Here is a 25,982-nt window from a genome sequence, read left to right on the forward strand (position 1 = left end):
CGTTCTTATTTTTTCATTTTGCTTTGAACTATGGTAAATTTGGTCGAGGTGTGGTGGCACGGAAAAATTTTTGGTATGGTGGCAGCCGACACTTCTCTGCCGACACCGTGTCGAGTGGTGCATTTCGTCGACGAGTGGTATATTTGCTCGGCCGCACCTCAAAACTTCTGTCGGCAATTAGTTCACACTGAAAATGCGCCTTCTCATTTATATAGGTTCTCTGTTTTAAACAAAATACAAAATATTTTTTGATTTGCTTCAGGATTTTTCCGTTTTTATCTGTTTTTTTTGCACTGAATAATTTGTAAATCTGTAGTTTAGCATTTTTTCAATAAAAATAAATGATGAAAACGCTTAAATACTTATTAATTATAAACATAATTAAGACTATTTAGAAAAACCGTAAAGCCCCCTTTTCGGTCTATTATCGGACTCCGCTGGTATGCTGGGAACAATATTTTTGAAAAACTTAATTTTTTTATTTGCAATTTTACATATGGCCCAAATCGATGAAAACGAAACCAAGGAGAACAATATTTTTTTCGGGTTTCGCAGATTTTGGATTACATCGGGGTCATACATTTTCTAAGGTATCAGACATCATCAATGGGCGCGTTTCTAAAGCTGAGATCCCACGATTGCCGCAAATGGACCAATCTGGAACAATTTTTATTGTGCTGTATTGAAGCACAATAAAAAAATTGTCCCAATGAAATTCTGTACAGTCACACGGTTGCCTCTTTTTATACAATTCTCATTGCCGTAAGTTGGCGAAAAGCAATACAGTGACAGTAATTGCCCCGAACTTATCACACGATTGTTCGAGCATGCGACAATTGTGACCATAAAGTGTTGCGCTGACCTCTAAATTCTGTTTTTTTTCTCTGTTGTGTAAAAATGGCGTATTCTTAATAAAAAAAAAATAAATCAATTGCATCTGCTTTGTATATTGCGGGCTCATTTTGTGCAAATTTGTTGTTGTTTGAAAGCAAAGAAGCAAAAACTTGTGCCCAACGAAAACTCACGTATTTATTTTGAAGTTTGATTGTATAGTTTTTTTATTTTTCGACGATAACTGCAACGTGCTATGTGGAGTTCAAGTTGCAACAGTTTTCTTTTTAATTTTGTTACGTAGAGGTTTTTTTATTCATTACAAGTAAAATTGGTTCAAAAGAGTTATGGTTGTTTAAAAGAAAGCTGCGAATTTACATAATTTATGTTTGGAATTAAATTTTATAATTACATGTACAGCTCGCAACAAATGATAGCACCTTAACATTTTGATCAGTCTTGACTTTTTTCTTCTGTTGTTTAATGTTAATTTTTTCCTATAAAAACATAGCTCACTGTCTAGTAAAAACCACATAAGTCCAAATTCCAAACTTTATACAAAAATTATAAACATTTCTTAAAATTTTGATCACAATTCAATGGTTTTTAATTTGGGTTTCTAGAAAAAATTTTGTTTTACAGTTTACAAAGTAATTTACAGAGAAGAAAGTGCATAATACCGTCAGCTAAAAAAATTATAAAAATCAACATGATCTCATAGCAACTTCAACCTTATTGTACTAAATTTTAATGAGCTACAGAACTAAATAACCATTTTTTTCTAGAAATCCAAATTATAAACCGTGGGATTGTGTTCAAAAGTTTAAGAAATTTTTATAATTTTTGTATAAAGCTTGCAATTTGGATTTATGCAGTTTTTGTTAGACAATGAGCTATACTTTTATACGAAAATAATGAAGATTAAATAAGTAGAAGAAAAATAGTCAAGACTGGTCCAAATGTTGAGGTTCTACTGCATTGTCGTGGGCTGTATTGAACTTTTAAGTTTTTTTTTTTTAATAAATTTATACTGTCATGGCAGTCCGCCATTTGGTGACATAAAATACCTTTCGTATTCTTCTCGTATGAGTTTTGCTTGTGCTGGTATATATCGCGGCAAAGATTCCGTTATCGGACTTGAAGAAAAATTATAATTTCACTACAAATTAAATTAAAAGTTATGTTGCTTCCGAAAACAAGGATATTAATTTCAGTGATTTTTGGATACATAAGGAAGCAAAAAAGTAAATCATTAATAAACAGCCTAAATATTGATGTGTATTGTTCACTTCAATTGCCGCACAAGAATACAATAAATATTGCCGCAATTTTGAAATTTTCATTGCCCCATGATTGCCAATCGAGCTATCACACGATTGCCGCACATGGGCCGTAATTGATTGGGCACAGTAAGCACAATATCGGCCTCTATTGCCGCATGAGTTAATGTATTGTGAAATCACACGATTGGGGCATAAAATGAGGCAATAATTGGTGTATTGCGGCAATCGTGGGATCCCAGCTTAAGACGTAGCTGTTGGTAAACTGTTGAGTGTTTGTCTTCGAAACGCACAGTTGAGTAGTTCCGCTCAGCTCCACAGTTGGCAACTTTAACGCCGCTTTGTCAGGTGGCAGTTGCAAACAGGTTTATTCTATTTTATATTGCTGATGTTATAAAGTAACTTAAATATTTTATACTAATATCACGTTTCTAAATATATGTTTTTAAGATGTTTGCTATATAATTATACACTGTTTACTTCATTATAACATTGAACGATTTTTTCAACACGGCGGCAGCTCAACGTTGAATTCTAAATACTATCGGCGCAACTATCTCTATTTATTGCAATTTCATTTGTTTACATTTATCAGCTGTTCATTTGGCAGCATATTCATCAAGCCGTTTTTAAGACGTAATTGTTGGGTCTAACAGTTGCCTGCAGTTTCGTAGCAGTTGAGCTAAACAGCTACGTCTTATAAACGCGCCCAATATTAACACGAATCGTCCTACTCTCAAACATGAAAATTCACTTAATCTTGAGACACATTTAAACGAAAATTAAACAAGTAAGGAAGCCTAAGTTCGGGCCGAGCCGAACACTAAATAACCGGCGCAAGTAATAATCCCATTTTAAATATTTTCTATAGAACATTCAGTTAGAACTAATCAGACAAACTAATAAAGCCATATTTGGGCGGTATCACGCCCATTTTCCAAATTTCCAAATAATGTTACCTGTTAAGGGGATTGTTGTTAGTATAAATTTTGAGTAAATTAGCGTCTTTAAATTTCGAAATATCGAAGTTTCAAGCGTTTCTGAAGTTTACCGTTATATGAAAAGTTACCGTAATTTTAGTCCGATTTCAATAAATTTCAAAGTTTTGCTCTTATGTGGCAAGTACAATAACCACACCGAGTGTGGTCCAAATTGGTGTATTGGTTACCGAGATACATATATGTGATCATAAGTGGGCGGTACCACGCCCATTTTCCAAAATTGTATCATAAACGTATTTCTTGGTAATTAATTATTGCAAGCATGAATTTTGAATAAATTCGCTTTAGTATTTACTGATTTATCGAAGATTTCGCATTTCTCTAAATTACCGTTGTATTGGATCTGGGCGTGGTTATTGTCCGATTTTAAATATTTTCAGCTATTTGGTATGTTGTACCAAGGCCAATAACTGTGCCAAGCTTGGGAGCGGTTACCAAGATATACACATGTAATCATAGGTGGGCGTGGCTACCCCCATTTTCCTAAAAATTTGCAATATTGGTATTTTTCGTCTAAAAATTATTGTAAATACCAATTTTTAGTGAATAGCCTTCAGTAGTTACTAAGATATCGCAGTTTTCGTATATCTGAAAGCTACCGTTATATGGAAGGTAGGCGTGGTTATTGTCCGATTTTGCCGATTTTCAGTACCATCTGTCCTACGCCCGAAAAAAGTATACGCACAAAGTTTCGTTAAGATATCGCAATTTTTGTTCGAGTTATCGTGTACACAGACGGACGGACGGACAGACAGTCACCGCTTATTCGATTTCTCTTTTCATTCTGATCACTTATGTATACATTTGTCTATATCTATCTCGATTTGTTTTGCCTGATACAAACAACCGTTATGTGAACAAAGTTATAAGCAGAGCTGGGTAATTTTTGATTACTATTACATTTCAATTACGGTTACTTAATTGTAATCTTTAAATTATATATGATTCGGATTACTTTAATTGTAATCATAAATGTTTCCATTATGATTATAACAATTGTAATCTTAAAAACTTAAGGACTAAGATTACTGTAATCGTAATCATGAAAGACATGATTATAAATACCATAATTGTAACCCTTAAAATTTTAAGATTACAATTACATTATACTAAAAATATGATGATTACAATTAATGTAATCGTAATCAAGAAAATGTTGATTGCGATTTTCTAATTTTCTATAGAGGTTTAGTAGTTAGGTAAATGAGCGGAACTTTCACGGAAAAGTATGTAAAAATGATTTAAATTTGAAGTAATACAGTTACACAGCGGTCGCTGTGTAGGGCTGCCAGACGTCCCGGTTTTCCCGGACATGTCCCGGTTTTAGACTATTTGTCCCGGTGTCCCGGTCCAACCTTAAAATGTCCCGGGTTTCGTTTAAGTGTCCCGGTTTTCGATTTGATTGCACAAATTTTGCTTAAAATTACTACACTGAGAGAAAAAACGCGTTGTAATATAAATAAAATTTTATGAATTTACTGGGGGAAATAACGCACAGTAAACATGAATATTTTTTACTTGATTATCGCTTTAAAATGTTCGTATTTAAAAACAATACTTTCATACCACGTGGTGTTGAATTAAACTGAACATTTGAATGCACATTAACCTGTCTGCCTGTAGCTGAGTGCACGACGATGCTTGCCATAATTTGCCAATTTCCAGAGCGTCAGGGTTCAAATCCCATTACAGGCAGCATGGAATTTAAATATTTTTGGCCTTATTCATAAAAAAAAGTAGGTTTAAAGAGCTTTATAAATTGACGTTTTCATACATTTTTTAATTTATAAACCTTTTATAAGACTACTTTTTTTTTATGAATAAGGCCATTTGTTTTTAACTTAATTATGAAAAATCATCCGTTAAGTGCAAAGCGCTTCATTTTAATATTGGCGTATTTCAATTGATTAATTCTATACTAAATACTAAAATTTATATACTTAAATTTATTACGAGTTGGGTTGGTGCACTTTCATATTCGATTTTTTTTTTTTAATTTAGCACGTTTTGCACAAGCAATAGTTGATGATTAATATAAGTATGTACCCAAGTAAGTGAAAATAACATGCACAGAGTTTTACAATTATATTAAGCAAAAGTCAGAAGTTTTGAAACAAGTTCACAGCAACGAAACAAATGACTGATAATTGAATGTTACCTTATATTTAATTTTTTTTCTTTTGTGAAACCTAGATTACTTATAAGTACCGTGCCGTACAAAATTATTGGCTCGGAGACTCTTTCATTTGATCACAATTTCTAATCAGATCTTTCAGAAAAATGTTGAAAATGTAGCTTTTGAGCCAATTAGTAAAGTGCAAGTCTGAAGTTGCCAGAAAATTTCGTTGATTTTTTGCAATTATTTATTTTTTGCTGATAGTGTCTTCCACATACAAACAAATGTCAAACATAGTTTGTATGGAAGAAACTCTCAGTAAAAGCAATACCAAAAATCAGCTGCAAAACTTCATTTTCAAAATTTTTATATAAAAGTCTGAATAGAAAGTTGCGAATTTGTATGCAAATTTATTGCATTTTCCCAAGTTTTGCACAAAGTTTAGAAATTTTATTTTTATGTTTTCTGATGTATTTAGTATAAACTGTATTTTTATAAGGAACAAAAAAGATATATGCATTGTGAAAAATTCTCTGTGCTTTAGTTGTGATAAATTGTTTTGTTTTGATGGTGTATGTTGTAATGATCTCATGATCTCACGTTTTTGTATTTTTATTCTTGTTTGTCAAAATAAAATTTTACTACATCCTTTCGTACGTAATTTTTGTCGAAACGAAAGTGAAGGGAGTGAGAGGCCGCCCCCTTAAGTGTCCCGGTTTGGCAACAGAGATATCTGGCATCCCTACCGCTGTGGTATAGTGCTTAGCAGTGCACGCTACCATTGCGCATAGCCTGTATTCAAGCCAGGTTCAACCTAACATCAAAAAATAGAGAATTAAAACGTTTTTTTCTAATAGCGGTCGAAGAAAAACAGCTTCTCCTAAAAATACAATAGCCCTTCGGGTCGGTGTAAAATTGTAGGTCCTTCCCCTTTGTGTGACAACATCAAGGCGGACAGTTAATCAAAATACAAAACTTTATTGGAAATACTACGACCACGAGTCTGTGTAGATTATTACATCAATTTTAAACAAATTAACGAATTCATAACAAAAAACCATTTTAGTTAATACAAATCAATATTTCCTCAAAGCAATACAAATTTCTCGATTACTGTATTCGTAATCATGAATTTCTTGTTTGCGATTACTTTAATTGTAATCCTACAAATTTAATGATTACGACTATTGTAATCGGAATCCTAATTTTCATGATTACAATTACGGTAATTGTAATATTAAAATTTTTAGGATTACGATTACTATAATCGTAATCATAAAAACTACGATTACGATTACAGTAGTCGTACTCGTTAAGGTTTAAGGATTATAATTAAAGTATTCGCAATCAAGTATGTTATAATTACAAATACAGTAATCGTAATGCTAAAAATTGGTAAGGGCTAAGCTCAGGACCTTACCGGGGTCACACAGGGCGGATCGTGAACGGCCTACTCCGGTAGGTTAGCTGCGAATAACCAATAAGCAGTCCCAGACCAAGAGCGGCAGGAGACGAGGGCCTGATTTAAAAGATCAGAAATGCTTGATGAATCTCCTGTGTCCGGGCGAACAGATGCCGCCCCCCAAAAAGCATCCCAGGATTGAGACCAGTTAGATCCTGTTCATGGCATACTGGAGCATGTATACGATTAGTCTGATATTGGGCTGGCGAGAGCAGTATTCCGCCACTTTAGTATGTGAGGGTGACACCTCACAGAAATGGCTGGTGGGCTAATGCTGCGATCGCCTCCGTCTCGTTAAAACCCTGGCAGGTCTTCAAGTACGTTCAATACACGTCGCCATTTAGTTGGCCGCACAGGTCCAGTTGAGATTTACTCCTGGTTTTGCGCTGTCTTGGCTCTGAACACAATATCCCATAAGGACTTTTGTCAACCCTCGCGATGGCCTGCTCCTTTGAGAGAAGGGAACTTCGGGACACTTAAAAGCGACTGTGCTACGTGTGGAGATAGCGGCTTGAAGCGGAGACCCAATTGATTGCAAATGATTAAAACAAAACCAATAAATGAAACCAACGTCGATGACACGGAGGAAGAATGCAGCGCATTCAGGAAGAGCAGTAGAGTCGTGCGCTCCCCGCCACAAACTCCTCTGCAGGCAGATTCCGGCACCACGAGCACGGAGAAAGCCGCCGGCGTGGCGCAGAAGGCTACACCTTGCCAAACGGCAACTCCCGGCAGCCGGGATAGTCGTCTTCAAACGCCGGCTGCTGCAAACAGCGACAAGCACGTCACCGCAAGCTTGGGAACTTGCGAAGGCAATGAAGATGAGCAATTGGCCCAGATTCGGCTCGTCTTGAAGAAGATGCAGAGCGCTGTCTCTAAGCAAAAGAATGTGTCCATGGACATAAAAACAGGTATGGCCCAAATCGAGGAGAGCTTAAATATATTAAGCTACCTCCGAGAGCAGCGCCGGAAGGGGTCTACCCTTTCCGAGCTGCGGAAGGCTGGCCCTGGCTCGCAAAAGAGAGGTCGAACTCGATCCGACTTCCCTACAGGCGAGCCGGAAAAGAAAAAAAATACTACTGCTAATAATAATAATAGTAGTAAAAACATTATTATTAGTAATCCTAATAATAATGGCAATAATAACAACAATGCACAGAAAACCGTACCAGACAATCAATGGAAAACGGTTGGAAAAAGCAGAAAGCCCAAGCCAGGGCCAGCGCCAGGTGAACCCTTGGTCAATAAGGGCGAGGCGACCAGCCGCAAAAAAAAGAAGAGGGTGAGAAAAAAGAAGAGTCTCGCCAAATTAATCATTAAGCCAGCTGAAGGCAAAACCTATGCAGAGGTGCTGGGAACGATACGTGGTAAGGCTCCAACCCGAGAAGACGGAGACCGTAATTCGATCTGTTCGGAAAACCAGCGAAGGCGGCGTGCTCATCGAAATGGAGCGCTGTGGCGACCACTCAGCATTTAAGGAAAATGTGTGCACTGCCATTGGCCAGCTTGGAGACGCCCGTATTCTCACTAGACGTTTACGTCTAGAAGTTCTGGGCATGGACTGCCTAACCACGGCCCCAGAAGTGGAGAACGCTATACGCGGGGAGTTAGGAGACAAGATGAATGGCCAACTTCGCGTCTCTCTCCTCGCTGTAAACTCGCGAGAACAAAGAATGGCTGTGGTGGAAATCGACGAACTGCCAGGCCGGATTCTTATTGAAAAGGGGAAGCTGCGAGTAGGTTGGATTATTTGCCGCGTCCGAGAGCGCGCGGATGTCCAAAGGTGTTTCCGCTGTCTGGGGTATGGCCACAAAAAGGCGGCATGCAAAGGCCCAGACAGAAGCAGTTCATGCTGGAAATGTGGTCAGCAGGGCCACATAGCCTCTGCGTGTAAAGAAAGCCCAAGCTGCTACCTGTGCTCGGCAGGAGATGGACAGAAAAATGCCCATCACCTGCCCGGGTCGGGAGCGTGCAAGGCCTTTAGGGATGCCCTTGCTGAGGCTAAGACAAAGCTTAGGAGAATATGATTAAATTTATACAAGGCAATATGAACAGGAGTAGGGTAGCTGATGACCTGCTGGACCAATTGGTTCTTGAACAAAGAGCAGACGCTGTCATCATCAGTGAACCCTATAGAACAAAGGAAACCTGGCATGTTGACCAATCAGGCTCGGCCGCGATATGGATTGCTAACCCCAACCATCGCGCAGAGAGCAGCGGGGTCGGACGCTGCTACGTCTGGGTTAAAATGGCGCAAATCACTCTGGTGAGCTGCTACCTGTCCCCAAACGACACAGCCCCTGTCTTCAGGGGAAAGCTCGAAGACCTTGAAGACGAATTGCGCGATATAACCGGCCACATAATTGTTGCTGGAGATTTTAACGCAAGAGGCGTGGAATGGGGTATGCCCCAAACAAACACAAGGGGAAGACTGGTCCTTGAAATGGCAGACCGCATTGGCCTGACCATCCTCAACACCGGAACGACCCCTACATATCGAAGGCCGGGTTTTGGATACTCTATCCCTGACATAACCCTGGTCTCAGAAAGCCTTCTTCGAACGGCTGACGGATGGAGAGTGATGGAACCCCTGAGTGGTAGCGACCACAATTACATCACCTTCCAAGTCACTGACATCACGCGAGGGCAAACACGTAGTATCCCTCGCAGGAAACCAGGATGGAACCCGTCTAGGGTCGATGTTCGCAAGTTCGATACGTCACTCCTAGCAGATTCCCAAGGCATTTCACCCACAACGGGAGAGATCCACAATAGGGAGTCTTGTACTAAGCTGGTCAAAGAAACTATGCGCTGCATTCACCGGGCATGCAAAGCCTCAATGCCACAGAGGGGAGCATGGTCAGGTAAAAAGCAGGTATACTGGTGGAATGACCGAATTGCTGAGCTGCGAAGGGCCTGCCATAGAATGCGGAGACTCGCAACGCGCGCTCGTGGTAGACCCGAGGCGCTGACCAGAGCAGCAGCCTACAAAAGTGCTAAGAAAGCACTTGGGCCGAGATACAGAAGAGTAAACGGAACTGCTGGAAAGCGCTATGTGACGAAGTGGATCCCGATCCCTGAGGCCAGGGATACAAAATAGTGATGAAAAAGTTCCATACATCATCACAGGCGATGGATGAGGCCCGAGTTAAGAATATAGTGGATGCGCTATTTCCCACACACCCACTAAGAGCCGACACAGTGTTCGTCGAGGAGCAAGCCGAGGCACCACTGTTTTCGACAGACGAGCTGAAGCTAGCCCTGCGAAGCATGAAAGCCGGCAAGGCTCCAGGCCCAGATGGCATACGCAATCAGGAGAAGGCAGGAGGCAATCAGGTTAGCAGCGGAAACGAGCCCTGATCTTCTGCTTAACATGTACAACAGCTGCCTTAGGGCCCGGGTTTTCCCAAGCCAATGGAAGAAGGCGAGACTGGTGCTTATACCCAAGGGCAAAGGGGACCCAAACTCTCCTTCATCCTTCCGGCCACTCTGCATGCTAGACACAGCAGGCAAAATGATGGAGAGTCTGCTCAAAATACGCTTGACGTCAGCCATAGAAAGCGAGGGAGGCCTTTCACCCCGACAACATGGCTTCAGGAAGGGACACTCAACTATAGGAGCAATTGGCGAAGTAGTCGAGGCGGTACATAAGGCCGAAGAAGCCTGCCACCAGGCGCGGCCAATAGTGCTGCTAGTAACACTGGACGTCAAGAACGCCTTCAACTCGGCAAGATGGGACGATATTCTGGAGGCCTTGGAACGGTCATTCAAGGTTCCAACATACTTGCTAGACATGATCCGGGACTACCTCAGAGACCGTTGGCTTTTGTACGACACAACACAAGGTCAGGGAAAGAGACGTATAACCGGCGGAGCGGCTCAGGGGTCTGTACTTGGCCCGGACCTCTGGAACGCCACGTATGACAGTCTGTTGCGCACGGAAATGCCGGAGAGCGCCTTCCTTGTCGCCTTCGTGGACGACGTGGCAGCCGTCATAACAGCAAGAAATGTCCAGCTAGCACAGCTCAAGCTAAACCAGGTCATGCGCAACGTCAGTGGATGGATGAGCGATCACGGTCTGCAATTGGCTACAGCCAAAACGGAGATCGTGCTCCTCACCAGGAAACGGATCCCAACAATTATAAATATAATGGTCGGATCTCAACTCGTGACGACTTCTAGGTCCACAAAATACCTATGGGTGAAGCTTGACAGCAAACTCACATTCTGGGAACACATCCATGGAGTATGTGAAAAAGCTGCGCAGAGCACGGCGGCTCTTAGCCGGCTGATGGCGAACGTGGGCGCCATGCCGTAGGAAGCTTCTGATGACAGCGGTCCAATCGGTGCTCCTGTACGGGGCAGAAATATGGGCTGACGCATTGAAAGTCAAAAAATACCGGATTAAAATGTCTTCGGTACAGCGCAGAGGGGCACTACGCATTGCTTCTGCATACCGTACAGTGTCCGCGGACGCGGTTCTAGTTATTTCTGGCGTCATGCCAATTGAGCTACTTGCTTACGAGCGAAAAGGGATTTACAATCTCAGTGCCGCGATAGGTCGAGCAGCTGCCGCGGCAAGGGCGCGCGAGCAACTGATCCACCAGTGGCAACAAAACTGGAACGCGAGCACAAAAGGTCGATGGACACACTCCCTGATAGCCGACCTTCAAACATGGTTGAACAGACCACATGGGGAAGTCGATTTCTACCTGACGCAATTCCTCACCGGTCATGGTTACTTCCGAGAATATCTTCATAGAATGGGAAGGGTGGACTCACCGTTCTGTCACTACTGTGGAAACGTCGAAGATAACGTGTACCACACATTCTTCACCTGCGAACACTTCTTGATTTCGCGCAGAATGTTGGAAGAAAGACACGGAGATATTACTCCGGACAACATAGTTGGGATAATGATTTCCAGCGCAGAAAAGTGGGAAGCAGTTGCGAGATACGTGAAATTCGTACTCCGCTGCAAACGAGAGGACGGTTGTCTACTGAGGACACCCGAATGAAACGCCCCTACAAAAGAGCAGCCCCAAGGCTCTAACAGCGCGCTCCTGCATCTGAAGACATGCAGAATTGCGGTGCCAGATGCGGGATTCTTGCGCGGGCGGTGGGAGTTTGGGTTTTAGTGGGTAGCCCAACACACTTCGGTGGGGGTCCCACACTCGGGGAAGGTAGTATAGAGACTAGCGCCCCCGGCCAGTGCATAAAGCATTTCCCTCTCCTACGAAAAAAAAAAAAAAAAAAAATGCTGAAAATTATCAAGATTGCAATTACAGTAATCGTAATCCTGAGTAATCAAAATGTAATCGTAATCATAAAGTGCCCAGCTCTGGTTATGAGTAATACACTTGTACACAAGTGCACTCGGGTATAAAAAGCATAACATATATACTAAGGGGTAGTTTATATATAAGGACCACAACTGTTTGAAGTGAAACTCCTTAGGCGGGGGTATCGCAAAAATGGAGAATGATTTTATAAAACTGAAAATGTTACATGAGTAAGAAGGTTAAGTTGAAACTAGTTGAATGCAGATACTAAGAAAATTTGTGCGTTTTTGTCTTTCACTAGCGATTGAACTTCCCTGCAGTAAATTGCGCGAGTTCAGAACTAACGCAGAACTAGCTCTCTAAGAGTCGGTACTAGTTCTCGATCTATCCCAACGCAATGCTTTCAATTGTCTCTTTTTATATGGCGATGTCCTACGAAGTGGAAATTGCCACCTCTGCAGAACTTTTGAGCTAGTTCTGAACTGGTTCCATTTTCGACAGTTTTGGGAGAAACGCGTTTATGAGAAAAAAAGGCGTGAGTACTAGGTACTCATGAAATTTGATTTGTAAACACATGCGTACGGCAAAGCATAAAAGTACGTTTACATATAAATATAATTTCAATCAAAATCGTTAGCTGTGAAATTGGTTGTGCTTGTTATTCTCACAACTCGAGGAAAGGTTAAAGTTTCTTCTCAGTGCCACCGTGCTCACTTTTTTCTGCTACACATATGCTATTTAAATATATTTTACGTTAATATTTTATTAAAAATACCTGTACAAACCTGTTTTCCTTGCTAAAGTCAATTTTTGTTTACTTTTACATTTGACCGTCCTCTTCTTCGCAATTATAATCGATAAAACTAGGTTGGACACCAAAAAGTAATCGGTTTAATCTGAGATTATTTTATAATTATAATTTTGTGTGTAATCTGTTTTTCTAATTACAGATTAGGGGGTTTAGCTGGAAAATAAGGATGATCTACATATATTCAGTTACATACAAACACATGTTGGTTAGGTTAGAAATTAAACATTAATTTCACTTAATTTTAATCATTTTGCGGATTTAAATTTCTTCATTCATTTTCTTTTTTAATTCTTTTAATACATGAAACAATCGGTATGATTGATAAAATATGATACTTGTAAAATATCTTAAACCACCGCATCAATTACTGTTTCTGAGCTTGTAGTTTGAGCATTTCTGTTTGTATATATTCCTAAAACTAGTTTTTCTTTTAGGAATATTCTGTGTGGCTCGGCTTTATATGCCGCTAGGTTTACGTTAAAGTCATGAATACATATAACATACCATCTTTTGTTTGCAAAATGGGAAGCTAAATTATTTTCTTCGGCATTTCCTCTTACTCAATAAACTTATAGGTTTTTACACGAACTTGCAGAACGTTACAAGAAAAATGATCCCGTAATCCAAAATCCTGTAAATAAGAGCGATTTTTGGAGTGGTGTAAAGAATAAAGTTGCAAGATTTTACCCGATGCTTTTTTTGTTCCCGTACTTTTTCTTTTACTCAGTTTTTACTCTGACTTCAGAGAGTAATTTTTCTGTTTGACATTTTTACAGGATTTTACACGAAAAGTATTAGATCAGAGCTATTATATCATCCATACATATGTATATATACATACATATGTATATACACAGTTAAAATGATTTCAGTATTTTTAAAATTTTCGCCTTGCTTTTTTATTAATAGACTACTAAACCTATGCCTAAAACTATGCTACGAATATCAAAACCACTTGCATCAAATGAGTTCATACGTATGTATGTACATGTAAACTTAAGTATGTGTGCACATAGGAACACAGCAGTATGCATGCGCGGAGTTTGCATAATCGGTAATAATAATAATTTGTACCGTATTTCCTCTTACTCTGCATATACCTAAATGTATCCAACCATTTACAATAGCATTTAAACACAGGGTGCCTCTAATGAAAATAAAAATTTTCTGCTGCAATACACATGCTGCGCCTTTCGAAATTTTCTGCTGGGCTATGCGTTACAGCTTCGCAATTTTTACTCCTACCGAAACCAAAGATGTATACACATCAAAAAATTTTAAAACTAGATTATTGGATATTTTTTCTTTTCTGAACTCTTTCCTTTTGGACAGACCTGCGACAATAAGTTTTTTTATGAAAAAAAAATTATTCGATTTTTTGATATTTTTTAATTTCTGCTGTTCTTTTACAGATAGCATTTTATTTATTTTTTATTCTTTTATTTTATTTATATGAAATTTGATTATTTTCTCTTCAATTTTTAAGCGGAGCTCAACAATTTAAATTTATTAAACCTGAAAATTACAACTGCCTCCACCGTGATTTGAACTCGCGACCAACGATGTTAGAGTCGGAGGTCTTCCCGCTGAGCTATTTTAGTATTGAACGAGAAGTGAGAATTTGTGCATTTACATGCACATAAACAAACGCAACTCACACTCACACCACCAACCACTGCTTAACGATCGTTTCAACTCATGATTCAATAATACAAGGTTAGATAACACTATGCGACAGTCAAAATCGGGATGGGATGAAACCAACGGGAAATGTTATATCGGTCAAAAACAAGTTATACGTGTCCAGGCGTTTCGCTGCGTCAAGTCTAGGAATCCAGATATATATATATGTAACTATCATATAGGGGAAATTGTCACCTTTGGTGATCTTTTTTGACATAGCTCGAGAACCACTAGTCCGATTTTTCTCAAAAAACTTTAAAAAATTTAAAAATTACAATTCCTTTAATCTGTTCATGTAACGTTTTTCTATATAATCAACAGTTCTGCCGGTAAAAATAAATGTATGAAGAAAAAAAAATATTTTTTGCCTAAAATATTAAATTTTTTAAAACTGTTGATTATATAGAAAAACGTTATTTGAACCGATTAACGCAATTGTAATTTTTAATTTTTTTAAATTTGTGTGAGAAAAATCGGAATAGTGGTTCTCGAGTTATGTCAAAAAAAGACCACCAAAGGTGACAATTTCCCCTATATGATAGTTATTTATATATCTCGATTCCTAGACGTGGCCCAGCGAAACGCCGGGACACGTATTACTTCTTTTTTACCGATATAACTTTCCCCGGTAGTTTGAACCCTTCCCGATCACTGACCCCTACCATTTGTCTCACAATGTAATTAATGACAGCTGCGGACGGAGAAAGGGGAAGAATGAAATCTCTTGGTGCGAAAATGGTAGTAGAAAAGTACGCAAAGTAGGCAATTAATAGTTAAATTCCTTTTGTAAATTCTAATGTATTTGCAGGAAATCTGGCATTTTAAACGAAATGTTGAACGTAGTATTGATCTACCTGAATTACGCAATTTATGTGCTATTTAGCTGTATAAAACTGCAAAATGACTCAAAATTAAAATAAGACTACTATGAGATTGATGTAAAGATCCAATTTAAAAACAGTTTATGTTTTCATCAGTTAAATATGCTTCATATGCATATACAAATAAACATATTGCACAAAAGCTTATACTTCTATTTTACACCAAAGCTACACTGTTTCCATGTAAATTTGCAAAGAAGCAACACGGTGCCACTGCTAAGGGAGCGGTGCGAGAGAGACAACTGTCAGTTTATCGAACCTTGTATTATTGAATAGCTTTAAAACTGAAATGTCTAAACGAGGAAAGCCACACATTGAAAAATATTTCAATAAAAAATGCTAATTAATTACAATAGAACAAACATTAAGTTATAAAAAAATATAAATAGAAATGGTAAGCTTCATTCGTTATTTCTGTTTAAAAGCTATTTCAGTCCTCTTTAATATGATACCAAATTTGTTTAATTTGGATAAGCGGTTGGTTTATTATCCGGATAGGACGTTTATTTCGGAATAAAAAATATTAGGCCAAATTTTACTCGGAAAAAATAACTGGTGTTTTCGGTCCCTGGAATATTGTGCAAGTGCACAGACATATATCTAAACAGTCACACAAGAAAGCATTAAAAATGAGTTACAAAAACCAAAGAACGTAAATCTATAAGAAGAGACAACACGTTATAATTGTAGCGAGTGTGAACATCAGGAGCGTGCCTTCCCTTTTCATCCAATCAAAAAACGTATTTCGGCAAAAGAGAAGGCGCGCTCCTGATGTTAACACTCGCTACAATTATAACGTGTTGTCTCTTCTTATAGATTTACGTTCTTTGCAAAAACTAAAATCGAAAAACGCTGATGACGTGACAGGTTCTCCAAATTCCGAAACAACCAAAAGAATGAGAATGAAGAATTCTTTGGAAAAAAACGTTGCTTAAACAACGACTTTGCATGATGCTAGATTGCTAAAATGAAAGTCAGGATGATACGTCCGACATTTGCAGCCCCGATGATATACTCAAAAAGTAATTATTACACCGCAATAAAAATAAATAAATATAACTGCAAGTCCTCTGAACTGGTGCAGTGTCAATCGAAAAGAATTTACAATTTTGCCAAGATTCAAGTTTGTCGCCTCGAGCGAGTAGTTATATAGAGGCGCAGGTTTGATTTTCGATCCTTCAAAAAGTTTTTATTAAGTACAATGTTAAAATTTTTAATTTATAGTACTAAAAAAAATTCAGTCTTATAATTTTCCCCGAACCGGTTCACTTTTTACTTTAGGTTTTCATGTACATATGAAATTATTATTAAAAATTATTAACCTTTCCATCTTTTATTTACCTAAATCACCTAATCTACCCATATAAATTATTTCAAAAAAATACATGATATTCGCATTCGCATCCGCATTCGCATCCGCGGATATCTAAACTTCCACATTCGCAACATCCCTTCTTTGGAATCTAACGGTGGATACCCTGCTGTCACGGTTGCAAGGTACAGGTTGCCAAGTCATTGCTTACGCGGATGATCTTGCCCTACGGCAATTGGTAAGCACCCCCAAGTTCTATGTGACTTACTTCAAGGCGCCTTACGCGTCGTGGATACCTGGTCCAAAGAAGTAGGACTTAGTGTCAATCCGGCAAAAACGTCCATGGTTCTGTTTTCAAAGAAAACGAAAGCTGTCCGGCTACAACCTCCTTCCTTGAACGGTATCGCACTGACTTTGTCGGAGGAGGTTAGATATCTGGGCGTTATTCTTGACAGAAAGTTAATTTGGCGGCGCAATATAGAAGAGCGCTGCAAGAAAGCTATGACTGCTATGTATGCCTGTAAATCGGCGATTGGGAAAAAATGGTGATCGAAGCCTCACATTGTGAACTGGATGTACACAGCGGTGGTGCGTCCCATTCTATTTTACGGCATAACGGTTTGGTGGCCGTCCGTAGATAAATCTACAAATTAACAGAGGTCCAAAGGGTGGCGTGCATGATGATCACAGGAGAGTTACCATCGACGCCTACTAAAGCCCTAGAGACCTTGCTTCACTTGCTACCTGTGGACCTATATGGTAAACTACAGGCAGGCTGTAATGCTATTAGATTAAATGCACTAATCAAATGGAGTGACACGAGGTTTGGTCACTCTAGAATTTTGGAAGATCTTCCAGAGGACTTTAGGCGCCTGGACTACACAGTCCCGTCTACGGGACTAAAGAATAATTTCCAGACAAGGATCCTCCTCAAGGGAAGAATGGGAGGAGGATTCGGTCCTGATATCGTATTCTAACTCAACAGCCTTCTAAACTGATAGCTCCAAGTTGGATCTGAAGGTCGGAAGTGGGGTATACTCGCAAGAACTCTCCCTTAGGTTCAGTTTTCGTCTTCCTGATCTATGCAGCGTTTTTTCAGGCTGAACTAACAGCAATAAATGAAGCTGCAAGTTGGTTGATCGATTCTCTAATTAATCTGAAGGCGGTAACAATATTTTCTGACAGCCAAGCGGCTATTAAAGCACTTAATAGTGACAATTCTACGTCGAAGGTTGTTATGGAATATAGACGTGCTCTTAATGAACTGGCAAGGTGTTACGTCACTAATGTTGTATGGGTACCAGGCCACAAAGACATACCTGGAAACTGTACTGCAAGCTCTGGCTGGAGAATAACTTTGTCGGACGGGCTAACATAAGATGGTCTGCGGAGCCTACTTGCAGGATAGCAAGATATATCTCGCCTAAGCTTGACAAGCGTAGATCTCGCCCTCTCCTCCACTCGGAGCGACCACTGCTGCGGCATTTTATTGGAGTTCTGGGCATTGCCTGATGGGAATCCACGCAACTAGAATGAGTTTGCACTCAAACGACTACTGTCGTAGCTGCCGCGATGAGGAGGAAGTCGAAAGCGGGGAGCATTACTTATGCCGCTGTCCTGCTTTGGCGAGAGCTCGCCGACGCTATGACTTTGTGCGCTTCATCAGAGCTTCGAAGTGGTTCCGTTACTAGGGTAAGAAGAGGGACATACGGAGGTTCTGCTGCACGGCACCACAACGGGCCTATGGTGGCCTAAGTGTGCCCCTTTTCCTGTAGGATTAGGGCAGCCGAATTAACCTAACTTAACTTAACATCCCTAGTGCATATGAAGCACATTTAACTGATGAAAACATAAATTGTTTTTAAATTGGATGTCTACATAAATCTCATAGTAGTTTTACTTTAATTTTGAGTCCTTTTGCAGTTTTTATACAGCTAAATAGCACAAAAATTACGTAATTCACGTAGATATATTAATATTTGGTTCAATATTTCATTTAAAATGCCAGGTTTCCTGCAAATACATTATAATTTACAAAAGGAATTTCACTACTAATTGCCTACTTTGCGTACTTTTCTACTACCATTTTCGCAACAAGGGATTGCATTGTTACCCTTTCTCTGTCTTTCGTAAATGCAACCTTTTGTAGGGGAGTGTCAAACCGCGGCTGTCAATAATTATCTAACCTTGTACAATTGAATCATGATACCTACATACATACATACGTATGTTTGTGTACATACATACACGATGCAGAAAATGAAGGTGACGTCATTCGCGGACCGCTTACCCTCTCTTCGTCGTTTTGCCAGCATACACCCATTCGATGACGTCACTCCATACATGTTTGCATTCAGTTGCCAACTTTGAGCTTTTCGCATCAAATTTAGTGGGTATTCAAAACGCGAAAATTTTTGAATTTCATGCTCGGTGCGTTTTTGGTGCTTTTGTTTTTAGTTTGAAGACACCAAATTTTTTAATTTAAAAAAAAAATTAGCAAAGTTTATAGCAGTCGTTGGTTTGGTAAGCAACTTTACAAAAATTTAAACAAAATCATGGCACAGTGACAATCATAAGCAACAACATTAAATACACCAATAAAAATTTGGTACTTTTCAACTTCAAAACTTGGAAATACTGCCTTTGGTTCGATGCTTCCTCTTTTTCTTGTCGAGTTCGTCTTGCTCCCTCATTCTGGTATTTTTTGACGTCATGCCCGGTTGCTCTCAGCTCGATTGGCGCAATCTTGTATTCTATCATTCTTGACAGCAGTGTTGCGAAAGAAAAACTTCGTTTGGAGCTAAAACGGTCGAAAAAAGAGCCAAAAAGAGCTAAATAATACTAATAGTAGCTAAAGTGAAGAGCTATATATTTTTGTTAAGGTTGAGCATTTATTGACGTAAGGTTGTTTTTACATTTTCGACAATTTTAATAAAAACAACGAATTTTATAAGTTTAAATGCTGAAAAAATGTTTTAAAACCAAAATAAAGCACTTATAACAGTGAACTAAAAATACATTACAAACTGTTAAAGTCTGTAATTTCAGATATTTTAATTGAATAAAGGTAAATTTAGTAAGGTAAAACAAAATCCGCGCTATCAGAAAAAGGATTTTCTTCTAATTAATTTTTGAATTCTTTAACCTAGATCCAAGAGTTTATGGGGGATACATTGCATTTCGAAATTTTCCATTTTATCAAGGCTTAAGTTTTGGCTTATATATACCAAATACAACTAAAACTTTCAGAAGCTAAAAAAGTGCTAGGAGCTAAAACCCAATTTTCGGAACTAAATAGAAAAATAAAGTGCTAAATCTAGCTCCACGAGCACTAAAATGGCAACGCTGCATGACAGTGGCATAACTATACCATCTGAGGCCAGTAGCAAATTCTTTGGATGGGGCCGTCTCAGTAAAAATCGTCACGTTGTAATTTAATTTTAACCCAGGGAAGCTAACTCGTGGGGAATTTCCCTATTTGAGGGGAATTTCAGTTTGCGTGGGGAATCGGGGAAAGGACGTTTTTTTGTGGGAATTTCATTTTACGTGGGAAATCGGGGGTTGAACTTTTTTTGTGAGGAATTAGGTGTTGACTAATTTCTTCTTTTTTTGCTTCAATAATTTCATAATGACTTAAAAAATTTGCATAAGAAATGCAACTGCAACTAAAAGTACTGATTATGCAACCCTGAAAATTATGCAAGTTTCCGTTGATTTTCTACAATTTTCTTTGTCACATTTGATTCATATACCGATTAAATAATTTATTTTTATATGGAAGAAAACCCCAACACCTTCGGTAAAAAAGTTCTAAAACGAAAATTTTTAGCCACTTGCAACTTACTTTTTTACCGACTTCCAAAAAAGGAGGAGGTTATCAGTTTGTCGGAATATATATATATTTTTTTTCTGTATGTTACCGCATAACTTTGGACCACGTCAACCGATTTCGATAATTCTTTTTGCATCGGAAAGGTAGTGTCTCATACAAATCTGGTTGAGATCCGATCAGTGGATCATGACATATATAAATATATATTTTTTTTTTATATGAGAGTAGAAGGTGGTTTTTTTTGCTAAAAATTACTTGTTATTATACTGGAATTGAGTGGGCTACAAAACTTTCAAGAATCTTTCTAGAAAATCTAATTAAAAAGTGCGAAATTTGTACGAATGTTTGTTGAATTTGGTTTAAATAATTCATAAAGTTCGAAGAATGGATTTATGTGGGTTTTGTTAAAGAATGAACCATATTAAAAAAATGGCTCAAATAAAATAACAAACAAAAAATAATAATTGTGAAAACTGGTCAAAATTTTGGTGGACTTAATTTTTTCGACCACTGTATGCATGTAAATATTATATGTACATTTTTTATTCTTTATTTGTTAACTAACTTTATAAACGTTCGGTTTGGTTTATGAATACATGCATATGAAATAAAATAAACAGAAAGACCAGCAATGTATCAAAAGACATAATTTTTTTTGTAAATAAGGAGATATCTATGGGCGGGAATTTTATGAAATTTTGGACAAAATCGGGGAATTTCATTGTCGAAATCGGGAAATTATCAAAAATGAGTTGGCTAACCTGCATGAGGCACAAGTGTCAACTTCGTTTCGGCGAGCAGTAAATGCAAAAAAATCACACTCCGATAGTTCAAACAAAACAAAATGCCTTCTCTCAATAACAGAAGATAAACAGAATAGAAGAGATAACAGAAGATAACAGTATATAAAATTTGACTGCAGTCATAATAACAGATTGGCGCCTTACACATATGTTATTTTTTGGCCGAGCTTCTCCTCCGATTTGTGACGTGCGCCTTGATGTTGTCACACAAAGGGGAGGGACCTACAGTTTTACGCCGAGAGTAACAAAGAAGCAAATCTCGAGTATAAACATTGGGTTCCGAACTACTACCAGTTGCCGCGTACAACAGCTCAAAGTTAACTTTTCAGTCAGAAAATTTTTTTGCCGATATCGAAAGCGGGTTCATATGTGTTATTTAAGGCTGTTTTATTATGTTTAAGGTTACTATTAGTTTAGAAGGAACTAAGCCGTTGAATAAGCAATGTGTGTTGATTGTTTTACAACTTTACATTATTACATAATTTCAATGGTTTCTGAGATATAAGGAAACAAGTAAAAAGGGGCTGTCTTCGGCTATGCCGAAGCCTTCATACCTTTCATGAAAATAAAAAAGCTGTCTTTCATCTACTACTTCTTACTAAATTTTCAGCGTAAAAATATTCAATATGAAAATAATATTTATTTTTTTATAAATATCTAATAAATATTTACATCGTACATACAAATTTCCTTATGTGTTCAGTTAATTTTTATACCCGAGCGCACTTGTGCACAAGGGTATATTAATTTTGTTCACATAACGGTTGTTTGTAACAGCCAAAACGAATCGAGATAGATATAGACAAATGTATACATAAATGCTCAGAATGAATAGAGAGGTCGATTATGCCATGTCTGTCTGTCCGTCCGTCTGTCCGTCCGTCGGTGTACACGATAACTCGAGCAAAAATTAAGATATTGGTACGTAGGTTTCCATTCATCCAAGGTAGGTTGGTATTGAAAATGGGCGAATTCGGACTGTAACCACGACCACTTCCTATATAACGGTAATTTTCAGAAATACGAAAACTGCTATATTTTAGTAACTACTGAAGATTATTCACTCAAAATTGATATTTGCAATAACTTTTAGACGAAAAATAAGAATATTATACATTTTTGGAAAATGGGCGTAGCCACGCCCACTTATGGTTACATGTCTACATCTTGGTAACCGCTGCACCAATTTCTTCCAAACTTGGCACAGTTGTTGGCCTTGGCACAGCATACCAAATGGCCGACCATTTTTAAAATCGGACGATAACCACGCCTACATCCTATATAACGGTAATTTAGAAAAATACAAAATCTTCGATAAATCAGTAAATATTAAAGCACATTTATTCAAAATTAATGCTTGCAACAATTCTTTACCAAGAAAGACGTTTATGATAAAATTTTGGAAAATGAGCGTGGCACCGCCCACTTATAATTACATATATGTATCTCGGTAATTGTTATAGCAATTTGTACCAAACTCGGGATGGTTATTGTGCTTGCCACATAAAAGCAAAATTTTGAAAATTATTGAAATCGGACTAAACTTACAGCCGCTTTTCATACAGCGGTAATTTTCAGAAATGCTTTAAACTGCAATATTTCGAAATTTAAGGACGCTAATTTGCTCAAAATTGATACACCCCGGCTTACCATCTAGCGGTAGCTGTCGGAAAGGTGAAAAACATATATTTAATACTTGCGCCGGGTTTTTAATGTTCGGCTCCACCCGAACTTAGACTTTCTTACTTGTTATTTTATTCTTTATTTAATTTTTATCTACTACTTTTAAATTTCAAATACATTAAATAAAACAAAAAAACTTATGATAAAGTAAATTAAGGTGTTCTACAACAAAGTGTGTAAATACAAACGTATGTGGTACATGTGAAAATATAATAACATTAATCGCCAACAATAAAAAATATCCCGTCATGATCGCTGAATGAGGTTTCATATGTTATCGCCCTTGTTCTGTCTGCAGAAAAACTTGCCAATAACCAATCAATCGCGGTTTGTTGCTTTGTAGTAGGAAGATGTTCCAGTAAGGAATGCAATCCTAGTTGGCTCAAGCGCGTTCCAAAAACATCATTTGACGTAATGCGACAGACATTAAAGTCTCCAACAACTATTAATTCTCCATTATTTCTATTACTCAGCTCCTTTATATCTTCTTCCAATATTCTTCTAAATGCTGGTAATGAAAAAGATGGATTTCTGGATACTACAGCGATTGCCAAGTCTGGTTTTGATATTTAAATATAATAATATATTTTTTAAATGTCCGAAGTATATTCAGCTGTGCTTGGACTACTTCATTGCCTCCAAAACGTCTAGGTGGAATAAAATTACCTACAATAAATAGTCCTGAATCACTTGTTGCTCTACTGCATCCGACGTACAAAGCTGATCGGCTCATTCCCTTCTTAGTATGAATATCAACCAATCTGTAAGTTGCTCCTTGGCTTTTGTGTATTGTTATTGCCTCTGCTGGTATTATAGGGAACTGCCTTCATTCTATCGAGACTTGCTCGTTTCTTCTATATTGGAAGGTGCGCACTACTCAATTGGTGTCCAGCTCGATTCGTGGGGGTGATGCTTTTTGGAACGTGCTATTACTCCAATTCCTGGCTCGGAAAAGTGCATCCAAAGAATTACTGGTGTCCGTTCGGGGCCTCGATGGTCAATTTGCATTAGTCGGCCTGTAGCTCCATTTACCAAACCATCCTCAGTATTAATGTTGACCGTAAACATGTATTTTGCTGAGGTTTTCAGTTGTAAACCGTAGCACATTCCTTGTGTCTCCGATATTTTAAAATTCTTAATGGCATCCAATATAACCGTTTTACTTCGCTCCGAAAGAGAGTTCGCCTTCATACTGTCTTTCGCTGTAGAGATAAACTCTTCTGTGGCGATTTTAGCCAATCTTGCAGTATTATATAGAGATACATCCGCGTTGGAACAAAAAAGATGAATACAGTCGTTGGGTATCTCGTTAAAATTGGGTTCTCTTGCTTTAATGAGCTCGATATCATCAGATGTCATATTTCCTTCGGACATGTTGTTGAGAGCAACGGCAAATGTCTGATCTTCTCTTTGGCGCATTATTTCGGTGAGTTCGAATAAACGGAACAAATCCCAAAGTGGTGTGCCAGTAATTCCGCTATATGGATCCAATTGGTTTGGGGAGAAAATCCATCTGTCTCCTACTGGCGAGAGTTGCTTTAAGTCGCCAAAAACAATTAATGGTATACCTCCAAAATACTCGCTAGAGCGAAATACTTGTTTTTAAATATCCAAATATTTTGGCACCGACCATTGAAATTTCATCCACTATTATTAACTGAAGGTCTATTAGGTTTGAATAGATAGAATTAACACTATCATTGCTGAGAGGTCGTAATTCAGTTGAGGATTGGTTTATCGGTAAGGAAAAAATCGAGTGCAAAGTAACGCCCCCAATTCCAAATGCAGCTTTTCCACAAGCACACAATAAGACTAATTGTTTCGGGATTACTGCCGGATAAGCTGTTTGCTCGTGTTGTCAGTGACTGTTATAAAGCGGAAATTAATCGGCTTTTCCTACTCCAGCTCCGCCTCCGACGTATTCGTAAAAGTGTCTCTTCAACTTCATGTTATGGTGAACATGATAAAAATATTCCCGCTGTTTTCTGTTCAAGGAGCGCACAATTGAGTGCAGCTCATATTCTTGAATAAGTATAGGTAGTCTTATGAGCCTGACCTCCTCCAAATTTGGGTCCTGTGGCTCATCGATTTGAAATACGTCGACATCATTGCCGATTTCTGGAATAGCTAGTGCTCTAAACTCTTCATCCAAGAAAGGGGTAACATCAACCTGAACATCTTCCTCTGCTGTTTGCTGATTTAAGTTCTCCAAAATATTTTTGAGCTCACGGTCTGAGAACTTGTCGTATTTCTGCTTGTTCTCTTCAATAATTGATTTGTTGTCATTACAAACTCGTTCTATGTCAGCATCGATTAAATCAGCTGCTGCGCTACGCCAGGGATAAAATAGCATAGCCATTTCCCGAAAGTAGTCTGATCGAGAAAATTCAACACTAAAACGTCTCCACCTTAATATAAGAGGGCGCTTTCTCTTCCAGATGAAACCGCTCCTATCATTTAATTGAAGCCGGAGCTCGTTTGCTTCAGAATTTTCATCAACTGGTTCGACTTCTTCATTTTCCTCGTTTTCAAGTGTCGACACTGTTCTTGTTTTTGAAAATCGGTACAATGCAGCAAACTCAGCAAGACAGAGTTGCCCTAGCCGACTTGGCCTTTGAATATAATGATCCAGCAAGTTCGGTACATAAATATCAGTTGAATCAGCAGGAAGCCTTTCTAGATCACTTTTCGGCTTCACCATTCTGACTCTTTTGTCTGGGTGTGACCTATTAATAAAAATTTCTCCTTCGCTGGCTTCTGAAAGATGAAGGCCCAAAATATTATAGGATGCTTCTTGGGCGGACACCTCCGATCCGTTAACAAATTTATTGCCTATGTGTTGTAATTTTTGCTTAATTGTGAAATTTCCGTCATTTATTTTATCCATGGCTTGTCGTAACAGCTGAGATACCCCTCTATTAGATTTGTTGATATAATTTATTATGTAGCTGCAGCATGCATAGGCGTCAAGTATGAACTGAATGTCCATATTTACTCTATGCAAA

The 25,982-nt window shown here is 38.4% G+C and overlaps 1 protein-coding gene across 1 annotated transcript; it reads right to left on the minus strand.

The window, feature by feature from the left end:
* Positions 1-4,124: 4,124 nt before the first annotated feature.
* Positions 4,125-25,336, minus strand: LOC118749505 (ATP-dependent DNA helicase PIF1-like). The gene is made up of 3 exons (XM_036484298.1): positions 25,029-25,336; positions 24,010-24,559; positions 4,125-4,190 (listed from the first exon to the last, which is right to left on the minus strand). The coding sequence occupies exons 1-3, from the start codon at positions 25,334-25,336 to the stop codon at positions 4,125-4,127; spliced, it is 924 nt and encodes a 307-aa protein (XP_036340191.1).
* Between the last annotated feature and the right edge of the window lie 646 nt (positions 25,337-25,982).

This window comes from Rhagoletis pomonella, unplaced genomic scaffold (genome assembly GCF_013731165.1).
Source record: "Rhagoletis pomonella isolate Grant_MI unplaced genomic scaffold, Rhpom_1.0 Rhpom_scaffold_00017, whole genome shotgun sequence".
NCBI lineage: Eukaryota > Metazoa > Arthropoda > Insecta > Diptera > Tephritidae > Rhagoletis > Rhagoletis pomonella.